The 17,795-nt window shown below is 39.6% G+C and overlaps 1 protein-coding gene across 1 annotated transcript in view; it reads left to right on the top strand.

Annotated features, from left to right (window-relative positions):
* Tdc2 (Tyrosine decarboxylase 2) overlaps positions 1-17,795 on the top strand; it is a 66,142-nt gene that overhangs the window by 45,012 nt on the left and 3,335 nt on the right. The window contains exons 8-10 of the mRNA XM_071589872.1: positions 3,190-3,251; positions 6,344-6,624; positions 17,640-17,720. Of these exons, the coding sequence (XP_071445973.1) occupies positions 3,190-3,251; positions 6,344-6,624; positions 17,640-17,720 (424 nt within the window). The remainder of the gene's footprint in view (positions 1-3,189; positions 3,252-6,343; positions 6,625-17,639; positions 17,721-17,795) is intronic.

Raw genomic sequence — 17,795 nt, 5'->3', positions numbered from 1 at the left:
AAAGGAAAACCAACGATTAAGTTCTAGGTGTGATAGGGCTGTTGGGAGTAATCCGAAGTAAGCAACACAAGTGGACGCAGGAGATACTAAGAGGGAATTGCATGATGACGGCGGTAATAGAGGGGAGAATGCTGAGAAGGCTAGGTAGAGGGAGGAAATAAATGAGCATTTTGGATGAAATTAAATTGGGTAAATACTTCGTAGAACTAAAGAGCAAGTTATTGTAATTTGAGGTTGTAGAATGTTTTGAATCATGTAAGTTAGGGCTCAGGAATGCTAATATCCATCAAAAACCTACCATAAGCTGGCAGACATTTACTGATAATAATAATAACGTAATGTCATGTTTCAATAATAAATACTTTGTTGTAAAAGTTCCTTGAAAATCTCCCATTGAGAATATATCACTGAGTAGAAATATTGCCACAGTATTTCACATATAAAGTTTTACGCAAACTTAAAATAGGCAAGGAAATTGCCTTTGTATTAAGAAGTCACCCAGCAATATTCGAGATACATGCATTTAGTATGGTATCCCTAAGAATAAGTGTCATTACGCCCTAATTTTATAAACTTGACATTCATTATGGTCAGAAGTAGAACATTTAGGGAGACTTGGAAGAGGTGGTCGCGGAGGTAGGGTTGTGGTGTAACGAAAGATAGGGGTTGAGGGAGTGGGGATTGCGGGGGACAAAAGGTGTACCAGGAAAAGTATCAAAGAATAAGAAAAGATACTACTGAAGATGGTTCTGCCGTGGAGATGACTTTGTGACTTCCTCTTTTTCTCTCTCCCATTTATTTCCTTTTGCAGTGACATACCAGAATAAGCTTATTGTGTTATCAATGAGGGTGGCGGTCGCTAGCTATATTTTCACGTAAACTGTGATAGATGCCTGCTTAATGCACTTCGTTTAAAATTGGATTAGAATATCGTAACGTGAATTGACGAAAAATCACATAGCTTGGGCGGAGCTGCAGGTGCCCAGAGTGCCTTGTAATCGAACCCAGGCCCCTCCGGTCAGTAGTCCAACGCTCTACCCCCTGGTCTACCGCGACCCACATATATATAAATATATATATATATATTAAAAATATATATTATATAAACCATATATACGGTAATCAACGCTAAAGTCGGTTTGGTTGGTGATGGCAGAGTACACCCAGTACTAAGCCCGACGGCGTGAGAAAGTCACACATCAGGGTAGGGGGGGCAGTTTCTTTATATATATATATATATATATATATATATATATATATATATATATACTCATATATACAGAAACATATATAAGGAAAAGGGATAGGAACACGTATAAAGGACGAACACAATAGAGGTGGGGAAGGCGGAATCGAACGGATCACAAGAGTAAAAATATTTCCTCAACCGGGACTCGAACACCGGATCTTTCCACTTGCCGGGCGGATGCTCTTAACCACTTGAGCTATCGAGGATATGTAATTTACCCTGAGATCCGTGGGTCTTATATGTCGCCAAGCGCCCCGATTCTTTAGCCAAGAGATGGCGTCAGGGGGCTGTTTCACCCACCAAAGGAGAAATAGACAATACACAAGAGGAAAGGTAGGTGGTTAGAATTCATACAACATCATACAGGAAAAGAACAGTGCGTTTCGTGGCACGCATAGCCAGAAGAAAGAGATGAGCCACATTGGCCAAATACACATTCAAACACGAAATCCCGCCAAACGGCGAATAAATACTCATATATACAGAAACATATATAAGGAAAGGGATAGGAACACGTATAAAGGACGAACACAATAGAGGTGGGGAAGGCGGAATCGAACGGATCACAAGAGTAAAAATATTTCCTCAACCGGGACTCGAACACCGGATCTTTCCACTTGCCGGGCGGATGCTCTTAACGAGGATATGTAATTTACCCTGAGATCCGTGGGTCTTATATGTCGCCAAGCGCCCCGATTCTTTAGCCAAGAGATGGCGTCAGGGGGCTGTTTCACCCACCAAAGGAGAAATAGACAATACACAAGAGGAAAGGTAGGTGGTTAGAATTCATACAACATCATACAGGAAAAGAACAGTGCGTTTCGTGGCACGCATAGCCAGAAGAAAGAGATGAGCCACATTGGCCAAATACACATTCAAACACGAAATCCCGCCAAACGGCGAATAAATACTCATATATACAGAAACATATATAAGGAAAAGGGATAGGAACACGTATAAAGGACGAACACAATAGAGGTGGGGAAGGCGGAATCGAACGGATCACAAGAGTAAAAATATTTCCTCAACCGGGACTCGAACACCGGATCTTTCCACTTGCCGGGCGGATGCTCTTAACGAGGATATGTAATTTACCCTGAGATCCGTGGGTCTTATATGTCGCCAAGCGCCCCGATTCTTTAGCCAAGAGATGGCGTCAGGGGGCTGTTTCACCCACCAAAGGAGAAATAGACAATACACAAGAGGAAAGGTAGGTGGTTAGAATTCATACAACATCATACAGGAAAAGAACAGTGCGTTTCGTGGCACGCATAGCCAGAAGAAAGAGATGAGCCACATTGGCCAAATACACATTCAAACACGAAATCCCGCCAAACGGCGAATAAATACTCATATATACAGAAACATATATAAGGAAAAGGGATAGGAACACGTATAAAGGACGAACACAATAGAGGTGGGGAAGGCGGAATCGAACGGATCACAAGAGTAAAAATATATCCTCAACCGGGACTCGAACACCGGATCTTTCCACTTGCCGGGCGGATGCTCTTAACCACTTGAGCTATCGAGGATATGTAATTTACCCTGAGATCCGTGGGTCTTATATATATATATATGTATATATATATATATATATATATATATATATATATATATATATATATATATATATATATATATATATATATATATATATATATATATTAGGCCTACCCTGATGTGTGAATTTCACATACCGTCGGGCTTAGTACAGGGTGACCTCTAACATCACATACCAAACCGACCTTCGGGTTAATTACTGTGCTTAACGTGCACCAGAATCAATTGAATTCTGATGCGAGTCTATACTACATTGCAAGGCTGACTATACCCATCGGCTTCAGTCATGACTATTGATTGACGTTTTATTTGATTTGACGTTCTACTAAGATGATTCGCTCATCTGCCTCAATCTGCACATCTTCTCCCGTTTACAGATTTTGCGTGGGGTGTGATCACCGAGATGGCCACAGAACTCCTGGAGACCTACAAGGCGGAGGTAAGTAGCCAGCCTATCATCCTAGCTCCCGAATTCAACCACTCCGCTTTAGGAGCCTCAAACTATTCACCTTAAGTAATTCACGGTACACGCTTTGACTGCCAATATTTGCATGTTACACCCATTATTAAGGTAAGTAGTATTTAGTTCATTTTGAAGAAATAGAAAACAAATTCAGCCAATGTTTCGATGTGTTACATGGTCGCGGTGATGCATATTGTAATTATAAAGCCATGTTGAATACCACTTCATATATTTCACGCTATTTAATGAAAAGAATCTGACCGAGCTCTGTGATAAAATGTGACATCCAGAGCCATCAAATGGAAGAGAGAACGTACTTTTCCACAGAATTCATAAAGCACTTTCATATATATTTCATAAATATACTTTTTCAAAAACCAATTTAATATGTCTTTATTTTCTTCTTTTTAGTCTTTAAACCGTTCGGTCTGACTAGCGTGAACATCTTCTATAACTGTGCAAAATAACGTTTCAAAATAGATGGAAAACGACGCAGCCGTAAAAGCCTTAAGTTAGCAATACTATGAAATCACTTGAGAAATCATGCATTTCTTACTGGCAGGGGTGAGTCGGATATGCACTTCACCCCATTCCTTTCGTGCCTGGGTACTGTCGAAAAGAAGTAAGAGCCGTTCACACTCACTTCATGATCATTTTCGTCACCACGGGTAGTGGGTTTCATTTTAGGCAAGTATAGAGTTTATGGACGTGGTGCTCCAGTGGTTAGTGTGCTGGGTGCCAATTATCAGAGGTCCCGGATTCATTTCTAACTGATTCCTGGGCACTCTTGGCTTCTCCCAATTCGTGTTAAGTTTCGGATGCCATATTTCTGGGAAATCTCATACTGTAAAGGGAAAGGTACTGGCCACCAAATCCGGATGTGTAATTATCGAATCCCGTATAGGTTTAAGGTGGGTAATTACCAAAAACCTGTGGGGTGAATATCCCTAAGGATACACGGAGCCACCCTCTCTGATTGTCATTTCGGCATTCGAATGGTTTGGGCTTGCTTTGAGGAGCGACTTACTTAGATATAGAAGCCTCAAACGCTAGTGAGACTGGAAGTTTTTAAAGCAGTAAAAGAAAGAAAATAAAGATATATTAAAAATTGGATTTTGAATATACATGAAATGGTATAAAATAAACTTCTCTTCAATATCCAATATATTTTCATGTGCGCATGACTAAAACAAAACTTGTGCACTTTTCACACTTTTCCATGACTAATATCATTTCACGATTGATGCACAATAATTAGTCGTCAATAATGAAATACTTTTTTATTTTCCACTCTTTCGCTTTCTATTTCAATGTTGACGGCCGTTGATAGAAATTTACCTGCAGAATAAATCATGCTCCTTTAACAACCAAAACGTTCTCCAGAATTACATTTTATTTTTCATTGACAATTTGTTTGCAAAATTAGCTTATTATTATTGACAGTAATATATCTAGTAGAGTAAGGTTTTTATTGGATCTTCGCTCCATACAATGAATTATTCCCAAGTCCTTACTAACATCACAGAAATAATCTTTTAACCCCATAGTACGATTCATTCCTAATCTCAACAAACTTCCCACAACCCTTTATTCCATTAAGAATGCTAATACTAATCCAGGCACACCATATGCGAAAGTGCTCTAAAATTAATTTAATTGGCCTCCATCGAATATGATAGAGGAATTGCCAACCCCCTGGGCAAAATCAACTCCTGTCTGTCTATTCACATGGGAGAGATAATGGTGGGAGAAAAATACGTCATAGTTTTCGGGCTGCTTTGGTGAAAAAAGAAGGAAACTCAGATTTATATAAATTAAGATGGATGAAACTAAGAAAAACATATTAATCCATCCATTGAGAAGACCCTAAGCTTAAACTTTAAAAAATGCGAGCGTCCCTTTACGTGTTATCTATTTAATTATTTGTAATACTAATGTAACTAACGTGTAATTTATTCTTGTGTTCTGTTTTGCCGTCCAAATGTTATATATATATATATGTATATATATATAAATATATATAGTTATATATATATAGTTTTATATATATATATATATATATAGTTATATATATAGTTATATATATATATATAGTTTTATATATATATATATATATATATAGTTTTATATATATATACACATATACACACACTTTTTGAAAGTCTCACGGGCGTGAGAAACAGAAACACACACAAAAAAGAAACTCACTAGGTTTCGAATTTTCGGTGGTCCAAGCCACCTTTCTCAAAGAAGAGAAGAACAAAAATGACGGAAATTCGGGGCTGGAACGATGGATGAAAGGGGAAGGTGGGGAAAGGCTTAAAAGGGGAAGAATTGGGAGGGAAAGAGTTGAAAGGGGAAGAGCTAGAAGGGGGATTTTTAGAAGGGTGGCGAAAATATTGGAGGTGATGGGGGTGGAGGGATGATGAAAATAGGTGCAGATCAGGGTAATTAATGCCTAATATTAAGACCGGGGCAATTCCAGGAATTCAAGAGCCAGATGAAGGCTTACTCTATTGTTTTGAGTTTCAGTGGAGGATCAGAGGGTGGGAGGGATGCTAAGATTGATACACTATAGCATTTATCAAAGGGAGTGTTGTGTTCTGAGGAGTGTTTGGGGATTGGGAGCATACCAAACAGGGAAGAATTCTTGCAAGAGACACGGTTTTTGTTAATTCTAATATTAAGGGTACACTGTCCAATATAAAAGGCAGGGCAAAGTTGGCATTTCAGAAGGTAGACTACATTGTTTGATGTGCATGTGGGGTAGAGAGTATATATATATACTCTCTACATATACATATATATATATATATATATATATATATATATATATACTCTCTATATATACATATATATATACATATATATATATATATATATATATATATATATATATATATATATATATATATATACTCTCTATACATACATATATATATATATATGTATGTATATATTGATATTGGCCATTAGGTATATAGTATTAACAGGACCAATGCTCTGTACTCTTGCGCTAATTCCATTCTGCCCCCCCCCCCACGCAGCCAGGTCGCCTGGAGGCAGAGGAGGCGGAGCGCGCGGCGGCCGAAGCGGCGGCAGCGGCCGCGGCGGAGGCAGAGCGGCGCCGTCGGGAGACGCTTGCCTTCAAGCGCTCCTTCTTCGTGCGCATGGTCAGCGACCCCAAGATCTACAACCCCAAAATCGCGCAGGCCCTCGCCGCTTCACCACCGCCGCACGGGGGACCTTCGGGCGCCAAGGGGGCCGCCGCTGCTGCCATCCCCGAGGACGTCGAAGGTCCCAGCATGGGGCTACCACCTCAGGTCTCGCCCCAGCAGCAGACACCACTGTGAGTACATGTGGCCTGTGAGCCCGCCCTCTTCGACAGACACCGGAGAAAGTTGGGAGTCGACTTAATCGTCTTCAGCATTCGGACCTGAAAATCCTAAATGGGACTTCATAATGCCAGTGTCACAAGGGTGTGTGGTAGGGGGTGGTTCAACACCTGGCATACCAAATAAAAAATAAAAATGGGGTACTATGTAAAAAAACAATTCTGTTTGAGCTCCAACTCATTCTCACCCATCAAGCTGGAAGGTCGTTTTTCTTCCCTCAAAACTCTCTGTGTCAACGTTCATATCACGAGGATAAATCCCTTGGCGCCTTCATTGCTGTCTCTACGAAATTATCAAAGAAATATATTCCACGTCTTATAATGTTTTGTGAAAGCTTCTTGAGAATTCGTCATTTATGATTTCTGCTATTACAAAAGCTATTTAATAAACTTATAATATTTTATTTAAAAATATCATAATACCACGTACATATTACATGCGTAAGAAATATTATAAATGAAACATAAATTATTATAAAATTTATAGAAATAGAGCTGTAGTTGATCATTCTCATTCTGGGGAATATAAAAATACACGTGCGTGCGATGTTTTTGATAGATTTATTTCTTCAAATATTTTCGCTAGCTTTATTTTTAGAAACAAAATTTTAGCCACTAACCAATGAAATACCAGCTGTACCTTCTGATAAGTATGATTAAAGCACATACCATATTATAAAGTCAAAAAAACTTAGAAATCTCGCATTTTTCATTTTGCTTGTGATTGTTTTCGTATATTCAGGGAATACTCGTAGGTATGCCAGTAAAAAAATAAAATTACGAAATGGTTAAAGACAAAAAATGGGTCAATAATTTAATGACAGCCTTAACTTTGATTGATTGAGAACTTGGTCATTAAGTCATTTCCTATCAACGAGTTTGCCAGAAAGATTTCACTTAAGATTTTTGAAAAATATTAAAAATAATCTGTCCCCTCAAATAATTCGAAACGATAACCTTCGAATTTCTTCTCCGAGTACCATGATGAAACTACTGAACGACTTATTATTGCACCATTCAGTGTAACTTACAATTGATTTTAAAAACGCAATTTCATCCTCGTGATATCGAGAGAGAAAACGTTGAGAGATCGTCGGCAAGTCGAGTTTTCCGCATTCCTATAAGGAAACTAGAGATGATGATTCAATTACGTGAGGCTACACCTCAGGTGGTTAATGTGGTCATCCATCATTCTCAAGCAAGCTAGTGTTTGCCGAGGGATGGATTAGTATGGTAGCATCTTCCCCATGCATCTCCAGGATATTCGACGAAAAACCACCTTATTTCGTGGAAATTCTATGCGGTTGAAATGCTAATGATTACGTTACGTTTTTTGTGTTACACAAATGATTTTTGTTTTCCTCAATAAAATTATTTCATTTTATTTTATCCCAACGCTTATAGATAAGTCAAAACAAAATGTCATGGTTACAAAAATAGGGCGTTAGTTCTTATTTTGAAAATTAGACGGATTACAGTGCAACTGGAGTATAGAAATGGGCAGCAAGTTTTTTACTTAATTATGCTCCCTAAGATATGAAACATGCTATTTGATCTTCTTAAACGAAATGACACGTTCACCCATCTACAAAAGCTCACATATCACGCGCGCCGAAGGACTGCACACTTGCTAACATTTTCAAAGCCTCTGGAATTAGCTGAAGTTTGCCAAAACTGCATGCATTTTTTTCTGGGGTTAATGAAAGATTTAAGAAATATATTTCAAAAATATTTTTAAGAGCGAATTATAAAAAATCGACCAAACCATCTTAAAGCCGTGGAAGTCGGTCATGGGATCAGATCCGAGTCCAGGAAAGACAAGGCTTAAGGGTTCGTCCAGTAATTACGTAAAAAAATCTTCTTCAACCGCTTTTCTTCTCTCCCCGGTACGAGAAACGACTCTAGTATGCGACATACGACGAGGGCATTGCGCAAAAGTGGAACTCACAATTTCTCGTCCCTTAGCGCTATCGGAGGTGCGCGCGAAGGCCATGTTGAGGAGGTAGACGACGGAGGCCAACCGCATCCTCTTGTTTACCTCTTCCTAACCGCACGCATCCGAAACGGGAGGAAACCAACGCTCTCTCTCTGGTGGGAGCGGCCCGCGCGCTTGACCGCCATGATGCCAGGCCGCCGCAACTATGAACGACGCTGGCGACATTCAGACGAACGGACATATTTATACAAAAATGGATTCTAGGAACCTGATACGATGACTCGAAGCTTTTTCATCCGAGAAAATTCAAGATCCCGAAGGGTTTATGAGATTTGGAGCGATGAAATTACGTTTTTGGTCAAAAATATGAATTATAAAAGCACCAATCACGACGAGAATGACGTGCTGATCGTTTGACAGAGAAATGTGCAGTTGAAAGAAATTGAATCCTAGTCGGAAATAAAAGCTGCTTCTTTTTTAATTCCACTTAATTTTTAATTTTAATCTACTAAGATTTAAACATTGAGTGAAATTGATAATACTGCAATTTGTCATTCCATAATGAATAATTCCCACAAAGTCAAGTCTGAAATTATCAATTTAATTCTGAATCCTCGTCGTTTGAATCCATTTCAATGATTACGTATACAAGATATTACGCGAGTAGTAGCATAATGAGGTTATAAAAGTGTAACAATTTCAGAGTGTAAAAATTATTCAGAAATTGTTGCATTGTAATGCACTCCTAGCGGATGACTCCTTTTAAAGTTACTGTTGCGCCACCTCCCGCAGTTTCTTGGAATTAATGGTTATAAAATAATCTTAGAATCTTAGAATACATGCGTCATAAATGAATATATAATTTTGAAAGACAAAATAGCACTTACGGTAAGATACAATGATTGAACTACAATACATTTTTGGAACAATTCTAATCAATGCTTAGAAGGCTGCACCTTTAAAGCATCGGAGTTTGGAACGTAATTATGAAATGAATTAACATAATTATAAATGTAGAGCTTATTAAACAATTTTAATTGTTAATTTGAAGATTATTAAACCCGAGGAAGAGAAAACCCTAGCGAATGCAATAATTTTTACCTCAAGGAAGTGTGCCACGACGTTCTCACAGTAAACTAACGCCCCAGCTTAAATTCCCTCGAGTATGCTTTCCTAAATGAGGGAATTTTTGAAATCGCTCCGAACAAAAGCCGGCATACATGGATGGCATCAGCAAAAAATGGGAAGAATTTGAATTCAGAGAGCAAATTATGCTTAGGACCGTTCTATCAAGAAATTGGAATTAGCGGGTGGAATTGTCGGAAATCGTCCTTAGAAGGTGGTTTGACCCCACCTTTTTTTACGGAGAAGCGGAAGTGAGACAACCGCCACGTTGTTTAATCGATTTGGAGTACTCTTAATTAATTTAGAGCTTATATATTGCAAGCAAAAAAGTACTTCATGAAGTAAATATCATAAAAAACCCTTTTAAGTTAACACTACTTTCAAACCGGTTCCGAAAACATACGAATGGGTTTGGAACATTTACTTCTTAGTTATTATAGAAAAGCCGAGGAAATTGGCACTTTTATTTCTCTTGGTTTTATAATAAGGAGATGTGTACATACACCCAGTTTTGGCCTGAGAGTTGTGACTTTTCTCAAACTCTTGTAAAAAAGGGACTCAAGGGGTATTGTTACCTGAAACCTCTCCTAAACATGATTATAACTTGAAGCTTTGGCCAATGTGAAAAACTTGGTTCTTACATCTCTAGTCACAGATTTCACTTAATCCGTGAGAGTAGGTACGGATGGCAAACGATGATGATGCATGGCAGGATCTTGCTCGCAAAGAGTCTGGACATCAAAATCGTGGTTTGGGGACAGGGACAAACATTTTGTCGCGAGGTGACCACACAATGAATTCTCCACTTTCTTGGCGTTCTTGGTGGAACTGGGAGAAGAGACGATAACCGGGGAGGCTGAGAGGTCCAAGGGGCCGCGATACTATGTGTCTATCGGAGTGTAAAATCACGTAAAGTGCACGTTGCGTTAGCAAAGATTATTACTACTACGAGGGTCATCCGGAAAGTAGTACCCGTTCGTGCCGCATGAAGTGCTGACGACGCGAGTAGCCGCTGGACGAGGTCAGGTAGCTTCAGTGGCTTGTCTGCCTTCTCTGAGCCAAGTTGCGTGACGCTAGCATTGCCTGTGTTGTTTCTGTGATTGTTTACAATGTTTAAAAAAATTGAGAACGCCGCCAGTTGTGAAGTGAGGGCAGTGATTAAATTCCTCAATGCAAGAAACGTTCGCCCATGTGATATTCATCGCCAATTAAAGGAGGTGTATGGAGACAATGTAATGGACGAGTCGTCTGTTCGGCGGTGGTGTCGCAACTTCAACATGGGGAGGGGGAACACACACGACGATGAGCGTTCGGAGAGACCGTCTGTCATTACAGACCAACTGGTGAGCTCAGTTGACGAATTCGTGAGGAACGATCGGCGCGTCACAATTGATGACATCTGTGAGCATTTTCCCAATGTTTCTCGAACAATTGTTCATGAAATTGTTAAACACCATCTGCATTATGCAAAAATTTGTGCAAGATGGGTCCCTCGCAAGCTTACAGATGAGCACAAAACCAAGCGTATGGCTGCAGCACTGACGTTTTTGGGACGTTATTCTGATGAAGGAGAATCTTTCTTGACTCGCATAATTACTGGTGACGAAACATGGGTTTGTTATGCATCACCTGAGAGTAAACGACAGTCAATGGAGTGGCATCATGCTCATTCACCAAACAAACCAAAAAAATTCAAGACAGTTCTGTCCACCAGGAAACTCATGGCAACCATTTTCTGGGATCGACGAGGTGTATTGCTTATTGATTTTATGGCCCGTGGAGACACTATTAATGCCAATGCGTATTGTGAAACATTAAAGAAATTACGGCGGGCAATACAAAATCGGCGGCGAGGTCTATTGTCTACTGGTGTCATTCTCGTTCATGACAATGCCAGGCCTCATGCAGCTGGGATAACACAAAAACTTTTGCAGCAATTCAAATGGGAAACTTTCGACCATCCACCGTATAGCCCGGACTTGGCCCCTTCAGATTTTCATCTCTTTACAAAGCTTAAAGACTTTTTGGCAGGAAAAAGATTTGACAGCGATGAAGAACTTAAAGAAGGAGTGACCCTGTATCTCAATGAGCTGGCGGCGAAGGACTATGCAGCAGGAATACAGAAACTTGTCACACGTTATGACAAATGCCTTAATTTGCTTGGAGATTATGTTGAGAAGTAGTTTAAAGTATCCTCTTTCAAATAAAATTTTTTATATTTGTTAATATTTACTTATGTGTCTTTATTTCACGAACGGGTACTACTTTCCGGATGACCCTCGTATATATTATAATTGTGGGCAAAGCATAATTACATTATCAGGTGTCACTTCATTCAATTCTTGAAACAGTTTTTCTTCTCTCCTGTCACAGTGGGATGCGAGCAATAATAGAGTCATTAAAGATAGTTAGGAAATATTAAAAAAAATCATTTCGACGATACCACGCAGACCACCACAAGATCGTGTGGCGGCATGTTGCAAGGTACCAGCCACGCATGTAGTAAACATATTACTTCATGTAAGCATTTGATTCTCGTATTGGCTAATATGCAAAAATTATTCGTGCACTCATTCCTATAATCATCAAGTAATTTGCTTACTCATTATATACTTGTCTTTGAAAACATATTTTGGTGCTTTTGTTCGATTTTCTTGTGATTGCGTATCGAGCGAAGGAAGAAAAAAATACTTGAACCTGTCCGTGACGGTGTATACCTCTGTATCTCTCTTGTTTTATCTCGATGGCCGGATCTACTAATTTGGTGCTATCATAATTCCCTCGGAATCGCAAGAAGACCCACGTGTTTGGTACCATTCTAAAAGTCTTAGTCTTGACGGCTCTCTTCGTGAATTAATTGGTTCCCAACCTAAATCCTCAAACATAGCCATCACGCTTTCTCTCCTTATGCACACATTTTTCAGCGAAATTTCTCTTAATAATTTCTAACTTTTGAATTAGCGTTTTCTCCCATGACTACTAAATACTCTTTGGTGCTGCATGGGTCTGAAGAAGGCAAATGAAAGGATTTAATAACCATAAAAGGATTTATGCGAACGTGAGAAGGATCAAAGGAATGAAAAGACCGAAAATAAAAGTAAATAGCCATATAGGTTATTTTCTGAGGCGCGCTGGTATGAAGATAGAAAACTGTTAAAGAAAAGAGAAGCATGAAGGAATAAAATGTAATCACATGTGTAATAAATAATGGCAGACGTGGAACAGAAGAGATATGGTATGTAGCAAGCACGCTGATTGTAGAATGATGATGTAGTCGATAGTTAAGTGGACTCGTGGGACAATTGAGTATTAGAATTGATCTACATCTATCCACATCTACCTACAACTATTTAGTACACCACAAGCCGTCGCAAAGACGTTTGGCAGGGGGTGGTAGACCTCCTGTATCGAATGCTAAACTTTCACAAACAAATGGAACCCTCTGATCCACTTAAAGGACACGTGAAAACATTCATGCATCATCCATTGCACACATGACAACAGCTACACTGTTTTTAGCCACTCCGCAGGCTACACTATTAACGCAAACGAGGAACTCCATTAAAAATGGCGGGCTGACATACCAAATAGCCACTAATTACTAGTTAGCATTCCACTCATGCAGGACGGATAATTCGCAAATGAGTTAGAACTGCAAATTTATTTGTACGACACCCCACTACCCGAGAAAATGGTGCATGACGGGTGGTGTTAGAACGCCAACCATGTATTGAGTTGAGAGGATATGAAACTTGTATATTCTATTTTCTCAAGTGCCTAACCATTTCCGTCTTAGTTTTTTCAATGTTTCCACTTTAGGCTTTTTAGTTTTTGTCGCGAATAGTGCGGAGGAAAAATTAATACTTTAATCCATCGGTTCGGCTGTCTATCCCTCTTATTTGATTACAGTTGCCTGCCGTGCAAAGTATAATTGGAGGGCTGATTATAATTTCTATGCCGGATGAAAAACCACACAATTGGTTTATTTGCAATATTTTTAATGTTGCTCTGGCTCTTTGCATGCAGTAAATATGTGGCCCTTTGGGTATATCTTTCTCAAAGATTTTTCACGAATTTGGCGAAGTTCCTCGGTACCTTTTTCAATTCTCTAGTCAGTGTTTTTTTTAGATGGATTCCATGTACTTGCCAAATAATCTATGTGGGGTCGTACTAAATAAAAATAGCATGTCTCCCTATGCTTTCTAATCGTTACATTTTTCAACTGTATGTTTGGTGAAAGCCAGCTTCTTTGGGGCTTCTCCACAAGAAGTGTGTATGAATTTTCCCCATGTGAGATCGAAAGCGACGGTGACGCCCAAGTGTTTTACGTGCACTGCAAAGTTCATCCAAACACCTCCGAGTTCGTAAGTTGGTAAAGTCAGCTCATTTATTTTATTTTAAAGATTTTGTAAACATTACATTTTTTAAATATGTAAATCCAAACCCCATTTTCACACCATATCTGGTCTATTCTGTTTTCTTTAAGTCAACGTTTAGTATTTGACAATCTTTGTCATCCGCTGATAACTACGATAAATATAAACCATATATGCAGTTATCCCGAGGGTCGGTTTGAAAGGTGATGGTGTAGAGTTCACTCAAAACTAAGCCCAACGGTATGTGAAATTTACATATCAGGGTAAGGGGGGCCGGTTCTTTTCCCTGTGCCGCTTGGGGTTTCCCAAGAAGTTCAGGTAGCCAAAGCATCACAGCTTAGGTTAAACCGAGGGTGCCCATAGGCGTGCCAGGGAATCAAACCCGGGCCCTCAGGCAGTATTCCAACGCTCTACCCCTTGATCACCACGTGTAAATGATAAATATGATACACGTTATAGAGTTGGCTGTATGAGTTCATTATCTCATTCGTACAAGTATTTGCATTAAAATAGCTTCCCTCCAACCTCAGCGAGATACTTATTGCTGGCTGATTACGCAAGTGCCTGATTACGCAAGGACAGGAAAAATAAACATAAGAGACATCAAATTTCCTGTTCGAGGGAAAGACAGGAAACCTTTTCGTGCTCACGAGGCTAAGAAGTTATGGAAAACGGTTTTAGTTATGAATTCTTTTGTCGTGCTGCCAGTATCACTTTGCTTCATTTCCATTACGTCAGAACCGCATATTAGTTGCCAAGGCTGATTTTGATTCCTATACAAGTCCGTTTGTTCGTGCTTAACCTGATTAAGGCTTTCATTTAATAGATGCTAATTAAGAGACGCCATAGCGATTGGTGCTGGGGTCTGTTATTAAAAAACGATTTTTGGAAAAAAATCAAAATTGTTGCTTACCATTTACGCAGGAAATTCATTTATTATTTGCATTTCCCGTATAACAATTGTAAATTGCGGATATGTATTTAAATAATGGCGAATTAATAGCAAAAACTGTTACGAGCGTGTACAGAGCCATACTTAAAACGCGGCCATCTGAGTTTACCCACTTAAAAAGAGCAATCGGATAATTTCAATCTTAACAGATAATCAAAAAGTTCATATAATTGAGTCTAACATATTGGGGGTACATCTAGGGGAAGCATTTGGAACCATATCAATAAGTTCTCCAATTGCTAATGTAATGAAATTAGAGTATACTAAGCTTTACTCATCCGTAGTTTGTGATTTAAAAAATTAAAAAAAACAAAAAAAGCGGATGAGTGCGCGAGACAGTATGATCGTAGCCGTGTAAACTCATTAATATTAAACTCATTAATATATGAGTCGCTGCACCGATAAAAGACTGGAATACTGGGGAAGTTATGTAAATTACTGCGGATGATTCGGGTCGACCACCTCTGCCCCATATATCTAAGACTCTCGGCCGCTGTGAGGAGTCTTCCTGCCCCGCCCTGTCCCCGGAAACGGCATCCTTCGAAACCCCCATCCCCGCCGGACTGGCTCAAGGATAAGAAGAGGATCCCCGCATCCTAAACCGCTACCTGCCTTCCTCTTCGGATGCGTCTTCTTCCTCCTTTCATGTGAAACGCAGTTGGCGGTTTTTACACACGATGCCCAGCAATTGGTGGAAGGAAAGAAATAAGTATACACGATTTTCTTGAATTTTAAAAAAGTCTGTGTTATATCGTACATATTCAGGTTTTCGCAACTATTTTCTATACCCCTCACGATACCATAAGCTTCTACTCCAACTCTTCCAAGTCGTCAACTCCAACCTCCAAGTGAAAGCTTCTTCTATTTCTATTGTACCGCCGAGTGTAGCCCGAGAGAGAGGGAATCTTATCGAAACCCTGCAACTGACTTCTCGTCCCATTGTTGAATATGCACCAAATCATCAGCAAGGGGGTAGGATCGGTGTGTTTTTTGGGGAGGAAAACAGAAAGCATAAAGACACCTGGTACAGGGACTGGCTGGCGGTTAAGGAGGAGGGAAGGGTAGGTTCTGGTAGATAGGAGGTTAGGCACGTTGGAGTATTGGGATGCGGGACAAACAGAAGGACATTGTAAGAGAAGTCCCATTACTACTTTTGGTGTTTTATGTACATGTTTGAAAAGAAAAGATGAAAAGTAGAGAAACCAAAATATATCCGTCCAGTTACTGCATTGTGCTCTTGAAACGGTTTTCTCCATCCAAATGCACATTTCATTTCACCATCATACAAATACGTGTTGACGAGTCAAGATATATCCATGGCATTTTTCGAGGAGGTAAATATGAAAATTAAATTTCCTGATGCACTAAGTTCATTCATACAGCTGTGTATTTAAACAAGAACGGATCATTTGCGTGTGATCGTGCGTGAATATATTCTCAAATTTGGTTGAGCAAAGACCTGAAGAGAAGTTAACGCAGTTGCTTCAGACGTTACTTCGTGTAAGTGATCTGTAAATTTTACTGAAAGACATGGTACTTCTTCACTATTAAAATCCTCTGGCAGTAAATATTAAGATGTTTGCCATTTAAACTATGAGGGGGAGAGAAATGGATGCATTAAAAATACTTGAAATTACTCAAAATTTTAAAACGCAACATATTTTTATTTGTAACGAGAAATTGTTCCCAACTTTCTCTTATTTATTTTCCATCACCTAGCTTCCCCGAAATAGTGCACTCTCCGAAGTGAAAACAATAAACCATCTTTGTAACCTTTTTTTACTCCTCGTGGGCTTCATTCGGATCAATGTTCTTCCATCCTCTCTAGGACTTTCTATATCTCTCAATGCCCTGATAATACCTACCCTCTCCATTCGTAATAATACGCATTCGCATGTATTTCAAGTTTCGCAAAGGCTGGAGTAACGGATCATTCAAAACTGTTTTTGTTGGCACAGATATTTTTCCTTTTCCCCATGACTTTTTTTGTCGATTTGGAGATGTTGAAGGATTGTTCCTTGGCTAAAAGTCGCAGTTTATGCATGATTCTCTGAAGGTCACCTTTGGTTGCTGTTGAATTCAAACGGTCGACGAGAAACATGTACATATACTAGCTATTGATGTTTTTTCCCGTTTCCTAGCCCTTTAAGCACCCTACCTTGTCCCGGTCGGAAACGATCGACGGCAAAGATATACTTGTAGTACTGGACAACCTATTCTGTTTTATGCAGAGAATTTTTATTAGCGGTGGAATGTTAAAAACGATGATATAGGGGATGATATTAGGCAATAAAGGTTGGGGTAGGAAAAAGATGAACAACTTTGACGGAATGAGTGGAGGTGGAACGTATTCAGAACTGAAGACGGGTTTATTGTAATTTTTGGAGTCAGGTTGTTTCTTGTTAGGCGAGGTTGAGAAATGTGTTCTTTATGAGTGCGCTGTGAAGAGGTTTAAGCCTTTGAACACGCGTACAAGGTTTACTAATTCATTTTCTCCCTCTCTCCCTTCGGCCCTGTGCATTTTCTCTCATCCCCGGCGTGGCGCCGTTCGTCTACCTCGTCGCCTCCCTTCCGATCGCAGGGCGTCGTGGATCAGCTGGCCGCTCGCCTTCCTCTTCCAGGGAGTCTTGGACGATGTTGCCTCCAGCGAAGTGCCCGTCAGGTGAGTTACATTAAAATCAATCGCTATGTTATTTTATTGACTGTATGCATTGGGTGATCCAGTACTTAAGATTTC

The sequence above is a fragment of the Hetaerina americana genome, unplaced genomic scaffold (genome assembly GCF_022747635.1).
Source record: "Hetaerina americana unplaced genomic scaffold, ioHetAmer1.1.p SCAF_4, whole genome shotgun sequence".
Classification (NCBI taxonomy): domain Eukaryota; kingdom Metazoa; phylum Arthropoda; class Insecta; order Odonata; family Calopterygidae; genus Hetaerina; species Hetaerina americana.
The sequence above is the reverse complement of the archived record's forward strand: the minus strand, read 5'-3'. Positions and strand labels throughout refer to the sequence as shown.